Source organism: Cordyceps militaris (genome assembly GCF_000225605.1).
Source record: "Cordyceps militaris CM01 unplaced genomic scaffold CCM_S00001, whole genome shotgun sequence".
Taxonomy (NCBI): Eukaryota; Fungi; Ascomycota; class Sordariomycetes; order Hypocreales; family Cordycipitaceae; genus Cordyceps; species Cordyceps militaris.
This window is the reverse complement of record NW_006271969.1, coordinates 3,806,737-3,820,983: the sequence shown is the minus strand read 5'-3', so window position 1 is coordinate 3,820,983 and position 14,247 is coordinate 3,806,737. Positions and strand designations below refer to the sequence as shown.

The following is a 14,247-nucleotide window of genomic DNA, read 5'->3' as shown; positions in this document are numbered from 1 at the left end:
AACGGCTTTTTCAGTATTGCTAGAGAGACATTTGAGCATCTAGCTCTGGAGGAAGAGGTCGCCGCAGAACAAGAGGATGTCGATGCGGTCGATTACGCCACCTTCGGTCAGGCAGAAGACACCTATGAAGAGGTTTCAAAGCCGTTCTACGCCTCTTGGTCAAGTTTTGCGACTAGAAAGTCATTCGCTTGGAAGGACAAGCACCGATTATCGGATGCGCCGGACAGGCAAACTCGAAGGTTCATGGAGAAGGCGAATAAGAAGTTACGCGAAGATGCGACGCGGGAGTTCAATGATGCGGTCAGATTTCTCGTGACATTTGTCAGGAAAAGAGACCCACGTTATATACCTAATACTCAAACTGAAGCCCAACGACAAGAATCAGCACGCGTGGCGGCCGCCGCGCAAGCTGCACGATCCCGTGCCGCAAACCAAGATCGTATGGCAGGCTACGAGCTCCCTGACTGGGCCACGTCCCGAGAAAACCGCTCAGACGAAGAAGAATTCTCCTTATCAGAGGCTGAGTCACAGGTAGAAATCCTGAGATGTGTGGTTTGTGATAAAGATTTCAAGAGCGAGAAGCAACTTGAAGCTCACGAGCGCAGTAAAAAACATCTGAAGGCTGTGCAACAATTGCGGTGGCAGATGAGAAAGGAGGGCGTCGAGTTACACCTGAGTGAGAACCTGCGTCAGGAAGGGGGTGGCAACGATACAACTTCTCTGAAAGACTGCAATACCTCCCCTGTTTGGGTCGATCATGTGCAAGAAGTACCAGACTCTCCAGTCTCAGGCCACAATGATATTGACATTGTTGACAAGTCAGCCCAGTCGTCTGGTCACTCGGACGAGGATGGCGACTACGCACCGAGAGACGAGGTCGTGAACCGTATAGTGGATGGCCGATCGAACGAAGCCAACCTTTCTGTACTGCCACACGAGTTGAATACCAACGATTTAACGGCCACTGCTTCCATCATATCCATGGCGTCGGGAGACCGCCCGAGGAAAGTCGGTAAAGCGAAGACGAAACGGGGGAAAAGGGCTGCGGCCGAACCAGCCGGCACAAGCTCAAATGTATGTTCCGTTAGGTGTATTGCAACCAGGGTCTTTGTATTAACGATATCTCTCGATAGCATATTTGTACTTTGTGTGCAGAGAAATTTGGCTCTCGCACGAAGCTTTTCACACATATTCGTGTCGAGGGGCATGCAGTGGTTTCTCCCTTCGAGACTACCAAGGTTGGGAAAGGGAAAAAGAACAAGTAGAAGATTGGCCAAGCACGCTACATTGGAGGGGTATGGCTTTTGGGGAGGGGGGGGCAAGTCGGTCGCGACGTTCCGTTCGGCGGCAGGTCGCTCATGGGAGGCATTGCTCGCAGGAATAGCAGCATCGGGCAAAGGACCAGTCTTGGGGTAGTAGATAATCTGTCTTTACACAATATATTGCGCCTATGGGTCGGTGCATTTCTGCGATATTCTCCCGCTGTACCAGACTATACTTCGTCCCCCGTGTCATCGTCACTAAGGATTTCAACTTCATCAATGGCGCCCTCTCTTCCTTCCGGTTTATCTTGAAGTCTGGGGTCGCAGTCCGCGACGTGAATTATGGCTTTTCCTTGTACGTATTTAATGCCGCGTCGCCATTCCTCCCACTCTTTCTCGCTCCTGATGATGAATCCAATCAGCATGCTGGGGTCCATCTCCTGGACATGAAGCCGTCTCAGCCGGGACGTGTGACAGCTGTCTATCTCTTCTGCGGTATAGTCATATGTGTCTTCTTTGTATGGCAGTGCCGCCCTTGTGTGGTGTGGATCGAGGTAGAATAGAAAATTCCCCTGGGATCCCACGAAATAGTGGGAGGATGAGGGCCGGCCACTGCGTTTCCATGGTTAGCATGAGTCCTTCGGGGCTAGTCTTCAGCGCGCGCATGTCATACCCTGCAATACCGGCAGATTGTGGCATTTGTAGTGCCGATATCAGCGCTTCCCAGTATACTTGGGTAATCTTGTCAATGCCAAGCCGGGTACTGATCAGGATGAGTGTGGGTTTGAAAATCCCGCCGTCGGATTTCGCCGTGGCCATGAAGCTATCTTCATACACATCTGGGCTGTCTGCGGTCATATATACTCGCATGTTCGGTTCGTACTTATCGGCGAGGGCCCTTTACGTATGCTGTGTTAGTATCTGCTTTATCCGTTTGGGTTCAGCGCGTACTTAATGCATTGTGACGTGGCTGATGGTCCGAACCACTCTCCAGGGTATTTGCCACACTTGGAGGAGCCGCAACTGACAAAGTTGTGGATGGAGTATGGCGCAGCTGGATCATCTGCGAACCTTCGCAGTATTTCAATCTCTTCCGTTTTGCGCTGGCCCCTGCGCCATTCTGTGTTCTCGCTATCAGCAGCTTGATATAGCATGGGGTGTTTTGCTAACCTCGGCCAAGATTGACGATGCCAATAGCGTTCGCTAATAGACTCTGTCCTGAACGAATCATGCAACCCCACCCGCTATCGGATGAAAATCCTCCTTGGTCGCCAAGTTGGTACTTGATTCGCATGGAGAGTGACATCGATGACGTGGCTTTTGGGTTCGCTGATCTGGGAATCGGTTTGAACTCGTTCCTGTATGTCATCCAGAATCTGGAGTCGAAATCCGTGACGAATTTTGGGGGCCAACCATTCCCGTCATCTGTTCCAGTTCGGCCACTGGACGAAAAGCTGCCTCCAGCTGATTCAGGTGGCGTATCGGGCGCGTTGTTCGGGGGGACAGCTACTGCCTTGGTTTGTTCGGGAGCCATCGGCGACATGGTTGTTGCATGTTCGCCCATGGTGCTGCTGTTTCGCTCCTGGCTACTTCCCCGTCGGTTTGGCTTGTTATGTAGCTTGTATGACTGTCCGAGGCACCATACTGGTTGGTCGAGTACCATGTCGTTTGATGGTTCTGGGTCCCAGAATAGCTGTACAATTTTCCGGTATCGACCGAGGTCTACGTTGGCCATCGTGGATTCCATCGCCTGGTATATGTTATGTGCGTGTTGTCCGCTCTTCGCTGACCGTGATATATGTTCGCACGTATGATGCGGGTCAGATGTCCAGCTGTTTAGGTAGGTACACACTAGTAGGTGGTATATATTATGGGTCACCCCGTGACACTACCAAGTTAGTAAGGGAGGTATTGGAAGATACCGTACCGTTGATAACTAATAGAACAGCACAACATGTTAAACCACAACAGATATCCGTGAGCCATGGAACTCACGAACTAAACGCACAGTCAAATCCAACACCACACTGAGACGCATTACTGCACGAATCAACCACCAAAGCTGGCGTCATCCGGAACCCTGCAACTGCTTACAGGGTAGTTACGCAACAGTGTCTCTTTTCGCTCGGCCACAGCACCGCCCCACCAGCAGCAAACACTTTTCTACACTCGTACATTGTCGTTACTCGTACACACGAATTGGGAGGGAACCTCGATTCTTCACCTGGCCACCTGTACCGTGGGAAGTGATGCGCAAAAACCTAAGCTACGAAGCGAAGGATGGCGAAAAAGAGCAAGAACAAACCGAAAGGAGGCACAAGCCCAGCTGTCCAGAGAGCCACAAAATCGCACCAGAACCAACGTCCCGCGAAGCCATTTTCTGGCTCGAACAGTAAATCACACACAAGCCACAACTGGTACCAGACAAGCTAACCACGCCACACCCTAGATTGGTTGACGCTCGCCGATGAAGCACGGCAGACTGGTCAACATGACCACTCATTATGGAGCCAGGCAACAAAACTCCGGTCGATGCCTATCTCATTCATAAGTGCAGGTATCAGCGAACCACTCAAGGTACACGAACAAAATGAACCAGACGAGGACCGAGCCGAAACTGCTACGCCAAACCCCAACAGAACACCGAATACGACAGAAGAAACAAACGGCCCCCAAAGCGCGAAAACACACAACGAAGGAGCTACAAGTAGAGACACTGTGCCGACCAGCGGGGCAACCGAGCTGGATGGTAGTATCTTCTACTATGATACTGGCCGTGGCTCACCGAAATCGCACCAGGAGGAGGGCAAAGGAGTTACGCCGCACACGCCGAGAGAAGTCGAACCCGACGCAGAGAAAAGCGACAGCGAGGGTGATATCATATTATTCAAAGGCAGACGGAACGTGTTCCACAAGAATAAGGACAATATCGACATGGATAACATCCGCACGGAAATAAAAGCCGTCGAGCAAGAGATGAAGGAGACCACACGCGAGAAGACCGCGAAAAAAAAAAATATGCGTGGAAGGAGAGGTGGGAGGCAAGCGAAAGCCAAACGAGCCGCCATAGACTCTGCCATAGACTCTGCAGATGAAGAAGATGACGATGGAATGCTGGCCGACTACATTGCGAACATGCGCGACACTGGCGAGATCGACGAAGTGTTACAGACCTCAGCGGCACTGAAAGAGCCGGAGGACCAGAGCGAAAACAGTTCTAATTCCAGCGACGAAAGAAACGCAGAGGAGCTTTCTGTTGAAGCCATCCTGGCAGCGCGGCTGGATCAGCGGACTTCGAACTGGGCCTCAGGAGAAAGCGGCATAGACTATAATGATTTCGATCTCATGGACCGGGATCGATCAAGTATTCGGCGCAACTCAGGCAAAGGCGCAGGGCAGAAACTAGATCTCAGATTCGCCGATATTGACTCGGAGACTGAAGGTAGGCTGCAAGCGGCATGGCAGAGTGACCGCCTTAGAAAAGCCGACCGGAAGAAGGAGCGCGAGCAACTCCGTGTACTGAATCTCATCGGAAAGAAAGCCGAAAAGAGCGATGTCGATGACATGAGTATCAAGTATCCCCAAGGCATGAGCCTGGAGCAGGTCGCTGACGAGCTAAAGAGGTTCTTGCTGAGCATTGACCACAGGTAAGACCCGACGCTCTCGTTGAACATGACATGCACTCACATACCGTCATAGTATTTGCCTGCCGCCAATGGACAAGCACGCTAGGAAGATGATACACGAGCTGGCCAACAAGTTTAACGTGAAATCCAAATCTATCGGCAAAGCTGACCAACGCCGACCAACACTGTTCCGCACAAAGCGCACGCTACGGTTTGACGGTGAAGCCTTTGACTTGTCTGTCAGACGAATCCATCGCCGATATTTCCCCCGACTCGAATACAAAGGCAAAAGCTCGCAGGGGCAATTTTCACGCAATGGTTATGCTGAAGCAAGCTACCGTGATGGTGAAATTGTCGGTGCTTCTGCCCCAGAGTTGAGCACAGACAATCGCGGCAGAACCATGCTAGAGAAAATGGGATGGAGTACTGGAACGGCGCTTGGCTCAGAAGACAACAAGGGAATACTTCTTCCTGTGACGCAGACCATGAAGAGATCGAAGGCGGGATTGGGCTAACAGTCGATATCACTTGAGTTTTCAGAAGTTAGTGATCATGTGCACGAATTCATTGCCTCGAGACCCTATTCTCGAAATTTATTGTACAACCGCGAAACCCCGTTAACCGTGAAGACATTGCCCCCAATAAAGCAAACCATCCGTAACGCATTAAGAAACCCAATGGCAGGACCATCTCCAGCCCGCAGATTCTCAAAACATGAGACCTGATGCCACGCATAAAATAAAACTCAAATGACACCGAAACAGAAAACCAGCAATCGCACCCCACTCACGATTTATTTCGTGGAGGAGATGAACTTGGTGACGGCCTTGGTGCCCTCGGAGACGGCGTGCTTGGCCAGTTCACCGGGCAGGATCAGACGGACAGAGGTCTGAATTTCGCGCGAGGAGATGGTAGACTTCTTGTTGTAGGCAGCAAGCTTAGAGGCCTCGGTGGCGACCCGCTCGAAGATATCTAGAAAAAATATTAGAATGCGCATTAATTTGGCAGACAAAGAAGCGCTTACCGTTGACAAACGAGTTCAGAATAGACATGGCACGGTTGGAGATACCAGTGTCAGGGTGGACCTGCTTGAGGACTAGAAGCAGTCAGTAAACGCGTCCCGAACGCGACTTGATGCGCCTGAAGAAAACATACCCTTGTAGATGTAAGAGCTGTAAGTCTCCTTGCGGCTCTTGGAGCGCTTCTTCTTTTCGCCAGAAGCAGCAGTCTTCTTGCCGGCATCCTTCTTCTCCGGGGCCTTGGAGGCAGTGGCGGGAGCCTTGGAGGCGGGCTTCTTGTCGGCAGCCTTGGGGGGCATTTTGATGGTACGAGGCAGGGGAGAAAACTGAAGTATCGGAAGTTGAGCGAGTTGTTTGATTGTGGTCAAAGACACGAGTTTGGCAGCGGATGATGGCAAGAGTTGATGGCGGAGGGAGAACGGTTGGGGGGCGGGCTGGGTTTTTGTAGCTGGGTGACGCGCAGTGGTGCCGGTTTACTGATTGCTCTGGAGAGGTGGTCAGTGAGATGGGCGCAGGCGCTGAAGTGATCTAGCTAAATCAGGTGGCTAGGCTAGCTGGCCACTAAAATATGGTTGGCTGAAACGATCGTTGAGACCCACCGTCTGCTGCTTGCTCTGATGCCGCGTTCTGGCTGGTGATTTCAAGAGCCAGCACCCCTGTCGCGCGTTTTTGTGTTTTTTTTTTTGGACCTATTTTCTGATTGGGCCATGCCTCCTCCATCTGCACCACCACATTCTCCCACCGGCCTCACACCCGCGTTAACTAAACCTTTTGATGGAGACGGACATTCAGGAGCGATCGCGTCCCATCGCCGTTAGATCGGGGTTGCATTTGTGTGAATCAATATGCATTTCGTCTTGCTGCACGCAGTTGGGCGAGCTGCCCAGTGACGTTTGAGTCGGGTTGAGCTCGTGTTAAGGGGTCAGGGCTGCACATAATTAACAGACTGACTCCATATCCACGGTTTATACTAGAGACTTTGACTATTAATACCTACCTAGTAGGTAGGTACCTCGAGCTTACCTACAGTTATCGGCGCCTGTAGTACGGAATGTCTCTGCCGTATCTGTGTACTCGCGTATTTACATCCTTATATTGCGTCTTTCATTTGAAGTAGTCCTTATTAATTGAATATGTATTATGACGATTCATAAGGCTACCTACTCATGTGTTGACTTATCGTACAGCTCTGTTGCCGAGTAAGAGCCAGACAGAGCCAGCACTTCGTCTCTCTCCACGGCCTGGCGTGCAACCACGAAAAATCGGTCAAAAAGGTACAAGAAAGGAAGGAACATCAGGAAAAATGTCGATTAACTGAGGCTGACTTGAAACATATTTCTTCCATGGTACCGCGTCGAGCTCTGGGTGATCTGGCGGATGTCAGCGTCGGGAAGACATTGAATAACAACAAGCAGTTGTACAGATGCCGAGGGCGAGAAATTGACAAGAGTGCTTGCGTGCGGGGGGAGAGGCCGCTTAATTTATTCGCCAGACCGTGGAGCGGATTGTTATTTATTTTCCACGCTTGTGTTCCTGTTTGGGACTAGCGCATGCGTCGCGAAGTGGCTACCTTTTTTGGCCGCTGGTGATCCCAGATCACGTAGCTGACGCGCCGAAAAGTACTTAACCTCTGCACCCCCCTCCAACGTGCTGCACACAGCCAAATATCTTCTCTGCAACTCCTCATCCCACGGCACCCTACATACTGTCGCCTTGCTCGACCAATTTACTCTCATCTCTCATTTTTCATAAATCCTCTATCCAAATCAACCAAAATGACCGGCGGTGGAAAATCTGGTGGCAAGGCCTCTGGCTCCAAGAACGCCCAATCGTACGTGTTTAACCCATGATTTCGCGCCCGTTCTCCGTTGCTGATCATCGATATTAGTCGTTCGTCCAAGGCTGGTCTGGCCTTTCCTGTCGGCCGTGTTCATCGTCTCCTCCGCAAGGGTAACTATGCTCAGCGTGTCGGTGCTGGCGCTCCCGTCTACCTCGCTGCTGTTCTCGAGTATCTTGCTGCCGAAATCCTCGAGCTTGCCGGCAACGCCGCTCGTGACAACAAGAAGACACGTATCATTCCTCGTCATCTCCAGCTTGCCATCCGAAACGATGAAGAGCTGAACAAGCTACTGGGACACGTCACCATCGCACAGGGTGGTGTTCTGCCCAACATCCACCAAAGTAAGTTCGCAGCCCGTCGCCTACTAAAGCCATTCCCGACGCTAATGACCTTCAGACCTTCTGCCCCAGAAGACTGGCAAGGGAAAGAGCGGCAAGAACGCCAGCCAAGAACTGTAAATGGTTTAATTTTTGCTTTCTTGCGATGGTTCGTTTGGGTTGCAATGACAGGGGTCACGGTTCCGGGTTTTGGTTTTGGTTGTTTTTTGCGCTCAGGGTTGTACAATAATCCCCAAGGCTATGGTCATGAATGAGATTACACATATTCTAAAAGACTTGGGTGCTGTCAATTCGCTTCCTCGTGACGTGGCGCCCTGTACATATTGCGCGACCGATGCAGCCGGCTGCGTATTCCAACCCACCCACAAAGTTGGCTATGTACCTATCTAGGTGTTTGTAAGGCCCATCATTTGGAATGGCGAGGAACACGAGTTCTCTATACGCAGATTGTGGAATTTAATATCGCAACTTTACATTTGGCAGCCGTTGAGGCTTTCCACTACTATGTACTCCTCCAAAATCCAATGGTAATGCCCCAGATAGTGCACTGCGATTAATGCCCATTTGCCGGGTGCGGTGGCGCTGCAGTAGAGTCGTTAGTGAACTTCAGAACGAAATGCTTTGCGAAGCATAGACACTTACGTTCCAAAACCGGGGATGGCAGGTTTCTCTCGTATTTCGATCCTGCAACCCGGTTAATAAAACCAGTTAATGGTTCCCTTCTTGCGAGGCGTCCTCGGTAGGCGGCCGTGGAACGTGTGCGTACCTCCAGGGGCAGTCGGCGGGACATATGGATCGGGATGTTTCCAGCCGCTTAGTAGTTTCTCAGTTTCGGAGAGTAGGGCCTGCGAAACGTTAGACTCGGATAGCTAGTCAAAACGGATAAACGCGACGGACTCTTTGTTGTCTAGGGTCGGTGACATGGCGATTCGCCTCGAACAAGGATCGAATATACAGAGCTTGACCTCGCCACAGTTGGCGTTGTACAGCCCAGTCCAGGGCAAGCCGCAGTGACCTGCGATACAAGGACCTGTTTTGAGAGAGCCATGCTTGTTAGACATATATCACCCGTCGCTAAAAATGCCGGAGCTAGGTACGAACAGAGCGGCCGGTCGCGTGGACATGCTGTTGGTTCTCCGAGTTGGGTAGTTTGGAGGCTGATAGGACGCGGTCGTGTGGATTTGCAAGATGTTTGAACGTGTGATTGGGTCTTTGGTACATGAATTGACTGCTCGAGGAATGCTTGATTGTGCACTGTAGCTCTGGCCAACTTTTGATGATAATGGTTGCGAGTTTTTAGTGGTCAACGTAAGTCGCCGCCTTGTGGCCTGGCGGCTGTTCTTAGGCATAATTGTTATGCGCCACATTAGGTACCTGTTGAGCCACAGCAGGCAGAGGCCAAAGGAGATAAGAACTGACAAGGCAACTATACATAATTAAGTGTGCATGTGTGGATAAAGCCATTGTATTAGTTACATACCAAGAGAATCACAGTGCACCGTAAAACACCGTAAAATGCCTTCGATAGAGCTGTTTCCCTGGCATCTACCTTTGCCAAGGATTTACGGATATGGGATATGGCTCATATGGAGCCACTGTTATTCACGTGACATCCCGTTTTCCCCCAAGCGCAAAGCTAGTTAGGAGGCCTATGCCTCTTACACTCACTCAACAGGTCTGTCAGGAACGGGCATACATCTGCAATCATGCTGTCGCGTCGATTGACAACCGCGGTGCGAATGGCGCCCATGTGCCAGGTCCGCCAGCGCCGTGCTATGCAACCAATTGCCGTTATGCTCCCCAGCATGATGCAGACGGTGCGCAGCTATGCAGACAAAATTGTGCAAGTTCCCCAAATGGCAGAGTCAATCTCCGAGGGTACCCTGAAACAGTTTACCAAGAGCATTGGCGACTATGTCGAACTAGATGAGGAGATTGCGACTATCGAGACGGACAAGGTAACAATATTTTCCCTCCGAGCGAACCGCATTTCCATCTAACGATGATCTCAGATTGATGTCGCCGTCAACGCTACTGAGTCTGGCACCATCAAGGAGTTCTTCGTGAGCGAAGAAGACACGGTCACCGTCGGACAGGATCTTGTCCGCATTGAGCTGGGTGGCTCCCCGGCTCCCAACAACGAGCCCGTACCGAGAAACAAGGACCAGGCGAAGCCGGCAGCCGAGCCGGAGTCGTCCCAGCAGGAGAAGCAGCCCGAGTCGAAACAAGAAACCAAGCAGGAGACGAAACACCAGGCAGAGAGTGCCCCCCAAGACGCAGCAAAGCGGCCTGTGGTCGAGAAGAAGGAAGCTGCACCGACTGCTACCCAGGCTTCCAGTTCTGGGCAGAGTCTCGGCACCCGGGACGAACGTCGTGTATGTGCAAGTTTGTGTGGTAGTGGGCGTGGAGACCGAGTTTCTAATCCAATTGGCAGGTTAAAATGAACCGTATGCGCTTGCGCATTGCAGAACGCCTGAAGCAATCCCAAAACACGGCCGCTTCGCTTACGACTTTCAACGAAGTTGACATGTCCAATATCATGGATTTCCGCAAGCTTTACAAGGATGATGTGTTGAAGAAGACGGGTGTCAAGCTTGGTTTCATGAGTGTGTTTGCTCGTGCATCAGTTCTTGCTATGCGCGACTTACCTGCCGTTAATGCCTCGATTGAGGGGCCTAACGGCGGTGACACTATTGTTTATCGTGACTACGTCGACATCAGCGTCGCAGTTGCTACTGAAAAGGGTCTCGTCACACCGGTTGTCCGCAATGTCGAATCTATGGACATGATCGGTGTGGAGAGCTCCATTGCTGATATGGGCAAGAAGGTTAGTGCTGCGCTCGAGCTAACTCTTGCAATCATGTCACAATTAACAATTTCGGGAACAGGCTCGTGACGGCAAGCTCACGATCGAAGACATGGCCGGCGGGACATTCACGATAAGTAATGGCGGTGTCTTTGGTTCCCTCATGGGAACCCCCATCATCAACCTACCCCAGACTGCTGTTCTCGGTTTGCATGCCATCAAGGAACGCCCTGTGGCAGTCAACGGCAAGGTTGAAATTCGACCAATGATGTACCTTGCACTGACCTACGACCACCGCCTCCTTGATGGTCGCGAAGCTGTACAATTCCTTGTCAAAGTCAAGGAGTACATTGAAGATCCTCGCCGCATGCTGCTGTAAAATCCTCTGCCTTTACCAAATCTCTAGAAGTAATTCAACCTTAGATTCCTAGTTACATGTACAATAAACTCTCTGGCAATTCGTTTGACCCGACCAACGTCCACCCTCTAACATGAATGCAACAGCCCAAGGATGCAGTATACATACCCATGAGCACCCTAAGCCTTGGGGACTGGATGGCTGGGCGTTGGTTGCTGTAATAGCGGCTAAATCTCAATAGTGGCAACAATAGGGGTCATTTCGCCTCCACTAACGTTGGCGTATAGGGCCTGTTGGCGTATAGGGCCTGTCTGTCTGTAGTGCATAATATATTTTAACATGCACACTTGCGCACACTATAGAAGAGTCCCTGCGTCCCCTGGATTAGCCAAGACTCGGCAATGAGAAAATATGCCAATGGTATATTCTATTTCCATAGAAAATCAAGTAGGAGCCTGATAACTAGTTATTCCATGTCCGTCCCTAGGTTAAAAAAAACCGTAAGTTTATTTCTAGGGGGGGAGGTTTTAATTTATCCTGCTTATACCATGTAAGTATCCGTCGCAAGATTTCTATCTACATGGTGTCGCGGCTTTTTTTTTTTTCGCCCACGTAGGCCTAGTCAGCGCCGCAGGTGGAAGAAAAAAAAAAAGAAGGCAGCCGGGTTCCAGCGACTAGTTGACGTATTATATTAATGTCCTGACTTATATATTATATGCAAATTATTTACAGCCTCTCAAATTATATTCGGACATCTAGGTGAACTATGAAAAGCCAGCTTTTCTTTATAGGAACTTGGGAAGGAACCCCAATTTTAGTAGTGCTCTTCTTACGTGACACGGCCTTTGATGTATTTATTTTGTTCCTAGACATAAGCTATGCCCGAAAGACTAATAAAAAAACACTACTTACTCGACTCATGACGCGACTGCGGCGTTAGGACCAATGATTACTACATTACTGTCCATTCCATGCATCTTGATTCATAGTGGCATCCTGATCTGGGATGTGCAAAGCAACACTGCCATTACTTGGCTGGTATCCATACCTGCGTTGCGCGCCCCCAGTTGGACTGTTGGGCTTCCACCAGTTCACAGCTGCTGTCCCTGTTATCCGAAGTAGTCCAACTATAACAACCTGCAAAATGGTACGCAGCAATATAAATATGGCTTTTGGCAGTAAACCGGCCTGTGCCGACCCCGAAGCATCTGGGGTTGCCTCTGTTGACGAGGGAAGAAGCTCCTTTCGGCCAAGTCGTAGCCGTGGTGCTTGCTGCGAAGTTCCGTATGGCGTCGCACCTGAAGTCGACACATTCTTCCCGAGGACCACTTCCACTTCTGCAAGAGTTTTGCCAGCCGTTATTATATCCCAGCGGCTCAGCAGCTCTTGTGACTGCATGCTGCCCCTGGCTCTTTGGATCAAACCCTCTAATTCGGCATCATGCCCGCTTGACGCAATGGTATACCGACGTGCATCCTTCTCCTGCATCAGTTCGTTTTTGAACCATGGCCCCATGTCAGTACAATATTCGCTGCCATTTGCCAATACTATGCTTTCAGAGGAGCTGTGGCTCTTGGCTAGGCTTGAAGTGACTTCTGTGCAACTCTGTTGGTGAGTCGTCCTAGATAGATTTTCAAGCGACATACCCCCTGGGCTTGTCTCATCTTCAGCGGTGTACGACATATTTTCTGCAGTTATCGCCGACCCTTCGATGAGCGTGAATGATCTATGACCTTGGTCATCCCGTTGTACTGTTTCCTTCGAATGGTGGCCTTGATGCTCTGGCATCGCATCTCTGGCCAAGCCACCCTGGAGTAGTAGGTGGCTTTCGCCGCTCGGGTTTCCCAGTTCCCTCGCTAGAATGGGCTCTGAGGGATAACTGCGTAGTGGTTTCCACGGTCGTCGTTGTTTCGCAGGCGGAGAGTCTGGAGGGAGTAATAAGATTGGCACAGACTCCTTAAAAGGGCATGGAGTCTTATCCAGCAGCAGAACGGACTCGAGACAGTCGCGAAGGCTACTACCAGGCGCCTGCGGGGAAGCAAGCTCTATTCGCCAATAGCTCGGAGGCCGTATCTGTAAAATGAATTTGCTGCCGTCCTCCTCCATGCACCAGCATTGGCTTTTGGGGAACATTGGCTGTAAGGCATTCCCACAGCTCAAGAAAGCCACAGAGCCTGGAGCTCGATAAAGCTTGAGTGAGCCTAATCATGAGCTGTTGTTAGAGTGCCTAGATAGGGATAGGAATAAGATTTTACAACTAACCAATTGCGATTGTTCTCTCGAAATGGGATTGCCATGGCCCGATAGGATCTCGGTTGCTGCTAACCAAACTGAACGTCTGGTCGCTGAGCGCGACAAGAGAGATCACCTTGGCGTCCGCGTGATGGAATAGAGCATGATTGTCTCCGTCACACTTTTCTCCAGAATGCGGTGTCCTGTGGAGCGGTTGTAGCAGCATTGGCGCGGTTGCGACTCGCCTTTGCAGGAGCCGAGGTTGGCTACACGGCTCCATGATGCTGCCTCTGAATGCCCCTCCAGGCAAGGAGTTTGGTGCTCTTCATAGACAGCCGAAAATAAACACAAGCCAGCCGATGGATGTTACGGCGCACGGTCTAAATAAAGCCACTAGTGATACTCATGAGGTAATGGCCAATTCCCCAATCAACAGAAGAGGGACACAAACAGCCAAACTATCAATGACGACCGAATGTTGTCTTATTATATGGCAAGGTCTCTCACATTCTTAGTCATCTGTATGGTGCTTTGGAACGGAAACAACAGGTCTGCAAAGCACATGTAGCTTTCGAAAAGCGGTCTTGTTAGAGTCAATTGCCAAAATCCTCATTTATAATATATAATAACATGCATTCTCTGGATATATGTCACTTGCTAGGGTGCTCTAGAGATGCATATTGTAAGTTGCTGCCGGCCAGTATCGCTGATGCAGTGCGGTTAATATTTGCTCTTCAAAAATATTTGCTCTTCAAAATATTTGCTC

At 50.5% G+C, this 14,247-nt stretch overlaps 6 protein-coding genes across 6 annotated transcripts; 3 read left to right on the top strand and 3 right to left on the bottom strand.

The window, feature by feature from the left end:
- Positions 1-3,216: 3,216 nt before the first annotated feature.
- On the top strand, positions 3,217-5,403 carry CCM_01209 (D111/G-patch domain protein; the record flags this gene model as incomplete). The annotated part of the gene is made up of 4 exons (XM_006666366.1): positions 3,217-3,239; positions 3,364-3,654; positions 3,815-4,909; positions 4,962-5,403. 4 exons carry the CDS (start codon positions 3,217-3,219, stop codon positions 5,401-5,403), a joined length of 1,851 nt encoding a protein of 616 aa, XP_006666429.1.
- Positions 5,404-5,681: 278 nt separating this feature from the next.
- On the bottom strand, positions 5,682-6,206 carry CCM_01208 (Histone H2B; the record flags this gene model as incomplete). The annotated part of the gene is made up of 3 exons (XM_006666365.1): positions 5,682-5,860; positions 5,913-5,984; positions 6,044-6,206. The coding sequence occupies 3 exons, from the start codon at positions 6,204-6,206 to the stop codon at positions 5,682-5,684; spliced, it is 414 nt and encodes a 137-aa protein (XP_006666428.1).
- Positions 6,207-7,682: 1,476 nt separating this feature from the next.
- On the top strand, positions 7,683-8,205 carry CCM_01207 (histone H2A; the record flags this gene model as incomplete). Its single annotated transcript, XM_006666364.1, has 3 exons — positions 7,683-7,738; positions 7,796-8,088; positions 8,144-8,205. The coding sequence occupies 3 exons, from the start codon at positions 7,683-7,685 to the stop codon at positions 8,203-8,205; spliced, it is 411 nt and encodes a 136-aa protein (XP_006666427.1).
- A 350-nt stretch (positions 8,206-8,555) lies between these two features.
- On the bottom strand, positions 8,556-9,434 carry CCM_01206 (Complex 1 LYR protein; the record flags this gene model as incomplete). The annotated part of the gene is made up of 5 exons (XM_006666363.1): positions 8,556-8,632; positions 8,728-8,769; positions 8,852-8,930; positions 8,983-9,100; positions 9,187-9,434. The coding sequence occupies 5 exons, from the start codon at positions 9,432-9,434 to the stop codon at positions 8,556-8,558; spliced, it is 564 nt and encodes a 187-aa protein (XP_006666426.1).
- A 357-nt stretch (positions 9,435-9,791) lies between these two features.
- CCM_01205 (dihydrolipoamide succinyltransferase, putative) lies at positions 9,792-11,270 on the top strand (the record flags this gene model as incomplete). The annotated part of the gene is made up of 4 exons (XM_006666362.1): positions 9,792-10,043; positions 10,098-10,460; positions 10,520-10,912; positions 10,974-11,270. The coding sequence occupies 4 exons, from the start codon at positions 9,792-9,794 to the stop codon at positions 11,268-11,270; spliced, it is 1,305 nt and encodes a 434-aa protein (XP_006666425.1).
- A 936-nt stretch (positions 11,271-12,206) lies between these two features.
- CCM_01204 (uncharacterized protein) lies at positions 12,207-13,761 on the bottom strand (the record flags this gene model as incomplete). The annotated part of the gene is made up of 3 exons (XM_006666361.1): positions 12,207-12,844; positions 12,896-13,450; positions 13,512-13,761. The coding sequence occupies 3 exons, from the start codon at positions 13,759-13,761 to the stop codon at positions 12,207-12,209; spliced, it is 1,443 nt and encodes a 480-aa protein (XP_006666424.1).
- Between the last annotated feature and the right edge of the window lie 486 nt (positions 13,762-14,247).